Raw genomic sequence first — 8,309 nt, forward strand, 5'->3', positions numbered from 1 at the left:
GATCTAGATGCCCCTGTCCAGATCCGGGTGGTGGCGGCGGCAGTCGTGTGGGTGGCAGCGGCGACCTGGCTAAGGTGGTGGCGGGGCGGCCGGCGGTCTGGTTGCTCCTTGCGGGGTGGCGGGGCGCCGGGCCTCCATGGCCGAGGGGTGGGCTGCATCTCCGGCGGCGTGTCGCAGCCGCTGCAAAGTGGCTCGGGGCTGCTCCTCGGGGTCTCGGCGTGGATGTGGGCTGCCGCGGCGTGGTGGTAGCTCCTGGTGGTGGTCTGGATCGTTTCACGGCGGCGGCTGGTCTCCTCCGGCGTCGGCCGTCGGTGAGCGGCCTTTTTCGACCTTCGATTCCTCCCCTCGTCGTCCGGGCTCTACCCTCGTCATAGGGCTGGACCGCTCCCGGTTGCGGTCCATTGCTCGTCTCGCGCCCGGCAGCAGGACCGGCCTCGTCTCGCACCCGGCAGCAGGACCGAGCTTGTCTTGCACCCGATGCAGCAGGACGGGTGATGGAGGCCATTTTTGGGCTGGCCCTTTGGGTCTCGGCGCCGGGGGCCGTCCAGGGGTGTGTAAAGGAGCGACCTTTCCACTCGTCTCTTTGGTTGGGGTAGCAACGGGTCTCGGGTGCGGTGGTGTCAAGGTCTTGGATGCCGGGGCGGCGGCCTTGGTGGTGGTAGCGCGGTGCTCATGGGAAGAGCCCGTGGCTTGGTGCTGCCCGGTGACCATGGCCGTGTGGGCGGCATGGTGGCAGGGGTGTGGCGTTCGGTGGCGGTGAGTGTTTGCTGGGGTGAAAACCTGTTCTATCCTCGGACGGACCGGCGGCGGCGTAGCGCGTTACCTTCTTGAAGGCGTCGTCGCGGCTCTCACCGGTCATCGTGTCGCTCCAGGGGAAACTCTGACCCCCGGGTCAAGCGGTGGCGGCGCGATAGCGTCGTAACCTTCTTGGAGGCGCCGCCTTGGAGCTCACGGTTCGTCATATGCGGCTTCATCTCTTCACGGTGGCGTGTTCAAGGTGGAGGTCCTCGATTGCTCTTGTAGTGTTAGGGGTGGTGTTGCTGCGCTCAGCGCCTATGTATCCCGCCTTGGGTGTGTGCGTGTGTTGTTGTGGGGTGTGTTTGTACTTGGGCTGTGGTTGATCTGTGCTTTATATATAAAGCGGGGCGAAAGCCTTTTTCGGTAACAACTCCTTGTCATCCACAAACCGAGTCCTAGAAGCTACAGTCCATTCAAATGTTAGTTTAAAAAATTTCTGTTTCTCTATCAGTTTTATACTCTCTGCCTCTTTTGCAGACTTCACGTTTTCAAGTCTATCTATCGTTAGCTCACTAGGATTTGTAGGCTGAAGCAGGATAATATTGCTGCTACGTTTATCACTTGAAGCATGTACCCGAAAGTATGGCAAAGAGGCACAGTTTAACCGAGAAACCCCCAATTTATCCAAACTATCCAGTTCCAAATTTAGAATCTTCAGACTAACCATCTGATCCATACAATCAGGAAGCTTCTCTAGGCCAAAACAGCCTGTGAGGTCCAATGTATGAAGCTTCCTGAGGTTGCCAAAACTTTCTGGTATACTGTTAAACACTTCATCATTGCTATTTGACAGGTCCAGATGCTCTAGACTAGAAAGTGTGCTGATAGAAGCAAGCAAGTTGTCAATCTGATATGATGTGACCTCAATGTCAATGCAGTACGATAGATTTAGATACCTGAGTTTTGTTAGGCCGCCAATTACCTCTGACAACCCTCTCCTAACCACGTCTACAATAGGTTGTCCTGATATATTCAAATATTGAAGTTTGGTAAAGCCACCCAAAGCTTCTGATGTATATACCCTGCAACCGCATAAATTCAAATGCACCAACTGCTTCAGCTGCGTGAATGACATTGGGAGTTGACGAATCTTGAAACAACGTGATAAATCAAGGTGCATCAGAGCTTTCATATTACCAATTGACTCTGGCAATGCTGAGATATTAGGAGAGTCTCTAAGGCTGAGGTAATTTAATTCTGAGAGTTCAGTAATACAATTGGGAATCATTTGATATTGGATTCCTGGAGCATGAAGAAACCTCAAATGCTTCAGTTGACCAATAGAATCAGGTAACATCGGAATCAAACATTCACTTAAGTCCAAGACACAGAGGTTCTTCGCTGACGAAAATGCACCACCACAAAGTTCTTGCTTGCCACAGCCCTGAAAATGTAGCGCCTTTATATTTGCAGGAAAAGTCACAGACAAGTGCAATGACTTGCCACAATCTGTGAGCAATGCATAGCGGCATTTGTTTTCCCCAGTGTTCACTTGATGGGCCAAGATCTCTTTTGCAAGATCATGCACTAGGTCATGCATTGTGAAAAATGTAACGTCTTTGTCTTGTAGTCCATCCCCCTGCAGCAAAAAAATAACACCTAATGGTGTTAGAACTTTGAATTTATTTCGTTTTGTAGTAGTATATTTATCAATGAAAGTGCTGTCAAAGAACCGTAAAAAAGTTTAAACAAAGTAGTATACCAATGGAAATACTTCCATATATGGGTACGATATTTTCATGGCCATTAACTTGGAACAATATTTTGTTGTTGTGAGTATAGTATCAACTAAAGCTGGATTACCGGATAGGCTGCTTAAAGACAGCCAAAGCCCTATATGGTGGTGCCGTTGCTCGAGAGGGCAAGCATGATGAGGCCAGGATGGGAAGTACTCGTCCGGCCGATAGGCCATCTGCTACAGCGAGACACGGAAAGTACACGGTGCCAAATCTTCGTGCAGAAACAAATTCTGTGGGAAGGTGCGATATCGTGTCGTCGAGCTGATCGAAAAGTGGGCAGGCACGTTGATTGGTCAAGCCATGGCGCTCATGCAGATCCTGGGTAGCAAGCCAAGCAACCACAAACCAATTGCTAGAATGGAGATTGCACCGAGGCCTCCAAGAGAACAAGAGCCAAGAGGTTCCAAATAAAGTTGTCCTTACCAGCGGGCGCCATAATCGGAGCCTCCATGATATCTGCCCTGCACGTTGGGAGCAGCCGGAAAGCCGCCAATGCAGCACGTATTAACTAGAGCGTCCTCCGCATAGCACTACTCCTTGTCATCAAAAAGAATAAAAAGGGATGTATTTTGTACATCCCTTTTTATTCTTTTTGATGACAAGTATTTTCGGACGGAGGGAGTACTTGAGTGCCCTCCAACTAACTAACGGCGGTGCGCACCGTGGGCACAAGGTCTCCTACTGATTGCCCCGTTGACCTGCCAGAAACGAGTGTGTGTCCTATGCACACATTAGCAACTAGTTTCCCAACTGTTCGTTGTACTCCCTCCGTCCGGAAATACTCGTCGGAGAGATGGATGTATCTAGACGTATTTTTGTTTTAGATGCATCCATTTTCATCCATTTCTACGACAAGTATTTCCGGACGGAGGGAGTATAAAAGTATGAGCACTAGTACAAATATTTTAACTATTCGTATTTGTCATCCGTAACCGTAACCAACAAAATAAGGCCAACAATTTGTACACCAAATTTATCTTTTTTGTACAAATACTATATTCAATCACAGTTTTTTGCTTAGTGTGCTTAGCATCGCACATTAGTACGACATACATATTTCTGAATTTTCCAAGAAATGTGCCAAAAAAAATTTGCAAGGCAAGCATGTGCACTATAATGTTTTTTCTGCCAGAATCATTATGGACATGTATAGTATGAGAGCTGGAATGCCAAAGGTTGAAACTAAAGAGTATAATTTTGAAGTAACTCACCGAAGTTGTCTTTGAGTGTTGAAGGAAGGACATCCCAAGAAGTTGGGTGATATATTTCTCACAGAGCTGCATAGAATCAAATATCCTAGATTGCTCGACAAATCCAAGAGCAACCCATTGGTGAATTAGATAATACTTTACTATTTTGTGACCTTTTGGAAAGATTGCACAATAGGAAAAGCACAACTTCAACCAATCAGACATGTGGCTATAGCTTAGTTGCAAGGAAGCAAGCACTTCATGGCCCTCTGAAGTAGATAGATTCCAGATATAACTGTCTCCCACTGACTCCCATTCATCTGATGTCATGCCATTCAACATGTATCCAAGTGATTGAGCTGCCAAGGCCACACCTCCACACTTGGTTGCAATCTCCCTTCCTATATGTTCCAATTGTTCTTTGTCCACTCGGTTTTCAAAGCCGGCCTTTTGTTTTAAAATAGTCCAGCACTCATCGACTGTCAAAGTCTCCAGCTTGTATGGTGTAACTGTGGGACTACATATTTTCCTTGCGAGGCCTCCATCACGTGTAGTTACTATAATCACCTTTCTTCCTAGGCCAAGCCCTAGCATAACCTTCAATTCAGCTAACCATGTTTGCTTCTCCTCCCATAGGTCATCTAAAACAATAAGGATGTTGTTACCAGAAAATAGCTCTTTAAGGCGTTCATAGAGCATCTGTCTGTTAGATATATTGCTGGTCTTGTTTGTTAACTGTGATATTATAGAGTTGCCAATTTTCTTCAAGTCAAATTCCTGGGAAACATAGACCCACACCCGAGAGTATTCATGGAACTGCGTGTCATTGAATATCAATTGTGCCAAGGTTGTCTTGCCAATGCCTCCAATGCCATATATTAAGTAAGCTGCTCTTCACGAAGTCACCATTTACAAGAATATAAAATGCAATATGTATACTAGAATGGAAAAATGCGACATATTGGAACAGCAAAGATATGCACACATGGGCTGCATCAACAGCCACCGAGCGACACCTTCCTGCATGCCTCTCCTCTCTCCAACTGCCATCTCCGGCAGCCACTGCTGCCGCCTATGGTAGTGTCAAGTCAGGCCGCTGCTGTTGGTTTTCGCCCTAGGATTGGCAATGCTCTACAGCACTAGGTCAAACTAAGATCATGAGCAAAACACAATGTACATACATGGTTGGTTTATTTTCCAGCCCAGATGATTGCATGGGCCTTCAATGATCAACACGGTATGCTAAACCATCAGAGTAGTACTCCTTACCAGGATCAAAGCCACATACAAACCAAAAACAATATGGAAACCTCGTGTTTTCTAACTCAGGCCCAGCTAAGCACGCAACTTTACATTATGTCCAACACCCTCTGCACCCCGGTCAAGCTATCCTATAAGCCCATCAGGGTGTCTCGTACGACATTGATGCCACCATTCACTGTTGTGCAACAAGACACGATTTCGAACTTGCAATCTCGAGTTTTTCCATTCTTGGAATTAGACAGAACTAAAATAAAGTTCCTTCTACATAGATTAAAGGGTGAGGATCAAGAAGTTGCAAAGAGCAAGTTTTGCATCCGTAAGACAAAATGACCAAGAAAGGAGGATCTGCAAAATCTACAACAGCTACCAAGAAAGTCCATGTACACAAACAACTGTCAACTGTAAATTGAATGCTCTCTACCTTTTAGTTTGTTTGCATTAAGTACGCAGATCATACCTGTCTCTTGGGAATATGAGTTTCTGTCTTGTTTAGAATATCCAGAACTTCTGCTATAGTGGGCCGTTTGTTTTTGTCAGGTTCCACACAACGCATTGCTATGCTGATGCATGTCTGCACTTGATGTGATTCCTCCAATGGGTATTCTGATGTGGCTTTTATCGTTTTTTCCCGATTGGTGTGTACCTATGAAACAGGAATATAGATAAAATTTGTGATGGGAAATATGGAAGTACGATAGACGATACTTTAAGTGTTCTCGACACACAAAATTTCACGCTCAGTGTATTGTATGCAGGGGAGAAGTTTCTCTATATAGGTACGTTCTTGGTCGAAAAGTGACATATTCTCTGACAAGTAACTTAGCTAGATAATAATATATGTCAAATAATGAGAGTGAAGTTTTTTATTTTTACCTTATACTTGGTCCATAATGCAGATGGAAAAGCTCTTTTTAATTGGAAGAAACTTAAAATAAAAGAGATATGCACTATATGTATATGTGTTTCTCATCTCTCATGAAAGGTTCTACGTGTGCATTTATTTTCATTTTATATAATCTAGCTACATACACGTTTTCAGTACTTCAACGAGTATAGCTCATAAAAGTAATTATATGCTATAATTCTCTACCGGCAAGCAGATTAAATTACATGTATAATTTAAGTACCAGTTGTTTATGTTGACGAATAACAGTTCGATATAGGTTCGTTGTACATATGGTGGATATCAAGTGCTGGTAGTTATTGGACTGGTAGACCTAAGAATTTACCTTCCAAGAAACAATAAAACAAACAATCTTTTGTTATAGCTCGAATAAGTTGATATATGAACTCAAGTGCTAAATTAAAAAAAATTGTTACCTTCTGCATTAATTTTTCTATGTCACCCATTTCTAAAGAAGTGGAGTAACCCGTAGGTCTTTCTGTCATTATCTCTATCATTACAACACCTAAACTGAAGACATCATTCTTAGATGAGATGTTGCCTTCTTTTATGAATTCTGGCGGCATATACTTCCTGCGTGATATATCAAGGACACAGTCAATTTAGATACCATTTATTTGAGTACAAAAGAGAGAAAAATCAAAACCAGAAATTCCAAGGCTACTTACCAGGTCCCTATAATTCTTTCCGTGACATGAGTGTGTGATTGAGTGAAGAGCCTTGACAATCCAAAATCTGCCAATTTAGGCTCCATGGAACTGTCCAGTAGTATATTGGCAGGCTTCAAATCAAGATGCCAAATTTGCGGTTCACATTTGTGAAGGAAATTCAAACCTTCACAAATCCCCTTCATAATATTGTAACGTGTGCTCCAATTAGGTGCAAAAGATTGTCCTACACAAGTTGATAAACATAATACTATACAAATGAGAATTTACAAATTCTGTTTTTCTTAAACAAATAAGAAAATCATCATGTTGAAGTTTATGTTCTCGCACCATAAAGACACTTGTCTAGGCTTCCACCCTTCAAGTACTCAAAGCAGATGACTTTATATATGCGCTCACTAAAATCGTTCGCACCATTGTTATCAACATATCTCTTCCTTGTTTCATAACAATAACCAACTAACTGTACGATATTTTGATGCTTGGCCCTCAAAAGGTTACCAACTTCATTTTTAAATTGTTGGTCGTCAAGTCCCCGCAGAGTATCAACATGAAGCAACTTCACAGCAATCTCTCTCCCATCATATACTCCCTGCTTGACATAAGCATTGTATAGAACTGTCAGTTTATAACTGGGTAGTTTGTTGTTATTGTTGGTGCATTAATTTGTTGAAACACACAATGTCAGGTAATAAGCCATACCTTGTAAACGTCTCCATATCCACCCCTTCCAATTCTTGAGTGCTCTGAGAATTCATTTGTAATCTCTTGTAAGATATGAACGGTATATAATTTTCTGTACTCATGTTATATCAGCTAGCTTGGACCTTCTGTATCTGTACACATACAAAAGGAAATTGTAAAAAAATAGTTCTATATCTGTAGATAGAAGAAAGCAAATTTTCTAATGATGGCAAAGAAAACAAAATCATACCCTAGTGAGAAGAAATAGTTTAACATGGCATGGTCCTCACATTAACTCATACCCAGTGCCATATATGATATCAAGTACTGGGGGAACCAACCCGAAACCTCAACCAGAAACGACCGCGCTCTAACACATGGGCCACAGGCTCCTCCCTTCTCCGCTCCAGCAAGCCGCTGGAGACAAGCTATATAACCCCAGCTTCAAAGATTGATCCTGTAAATAACATTGGTTTCCTCTTTGTACCATCTTAATCCATTGCAGAATGAAAAACTAGCAACGATGATGCGGGAGGAGCACACTACCTGTAGTGAAGATATAATTACCTTCACTAGAGCATCGAAGGTCATTACCTGGAGAAGAAGCACAGCTTCAGTGCAGTGCTGCGTAGCGATGGCCAGTATGCTTTAGACGTTGCGTAGTCCTGTAGTGAAGGACAAAGGGACTTGTCTCAGGAAGGGCATGGGTACTCCGTGAGAGCTCAGATCCAGATCCAGATCCAGCACCAACATTATAATTAAGACCCCTACTGTTTGATTACTCCTCGGTATGCTGGAACCAAAAGCGAAAGCAGAGTTTTTAGTATTCAAAGTTAAGGATGAGTTACCTTGGCGTAAATAAACTAGATTACCCCAAGCGGCAAGCGTGTTGGTTTAAAATGAGACGTTGCATTGGTAACATAAACATGTGATTCCAAGTTAAATTACTACCTGCAAAGTTGCAACTGCCAATGCCTTTGTCGACAGGGCTTCATCAGTGGCGCCTGTCCTTTCCTCCTCTTCTTCCTCAATGTTGCGACATAGCTCCTTAGCAGGTTTTCAT

General features: G+C 43.8%; 1 protein-coding gene across 1 annotated transcript in view; it reads right to left on the reverse strand.

The window, feature by feature from the left end:
- LOC123110069 (putative disease resistance protein At3g14460) overlaps positions 1-7,968 on the reverse strand; it is a 9,977-nt gene extending 2,009 nt beyond the window's left edge. Inside the window, exons 1-9 of the mRNA XM_044530489.1 lie at positions 7,841-7,968; positions 7,497-7,703; positions 7,265-7,398; positions 6,893-7,154; positions 6,563-6,788; positions 6,311-6,467; positions 5,448-5,633; positions 3,749-4,614; positions 1,169-2,377 (exon numbers count right to left, since the gene is read on the reverse strand). Coding sequence (XP_044386424.1) covers positions 1,169-2,377; positions 3,749-4,426 — 1,887 coding nt within the window. The 5' untranslated portion in view covers positions 4,427-4,614; positions 5,448-5,633; positions 6,311-6,467; ... (3 more) ...; positions 7,497-7,703; positions 7,841-7,968. The remainder of the gene's footprint in view (positions 1-1,168; positions 2,378-3,748; positions 4,615-5,447; positions 5,634-6,310; positions 6,468-6,562; positions 6,789-6,892; positions 7,155-7,264; positions 7,399-7,496; positions 7,704-7,840) is intronic.
- Positions 7,969-8,309: the final 341 nt, after the last annotated feature.

The sequence above is a fragment of the Triticum aestivum genome, chromosome 5B (genome assembly GCF_018294505.1).
Source record: "Triticum aestivum cultivar Chinese Spring chromosome 5B, IWGSC CS RefSeq v2.1, whole genome shotgun sequence".
In the NCBI taxonomy this organism is placed as follows: Eukaryota; Viridiplantae; Streptophyta; class Magnoliopsida; order Poales; family Poaceae; genus Triticum; species Triticum aestivum.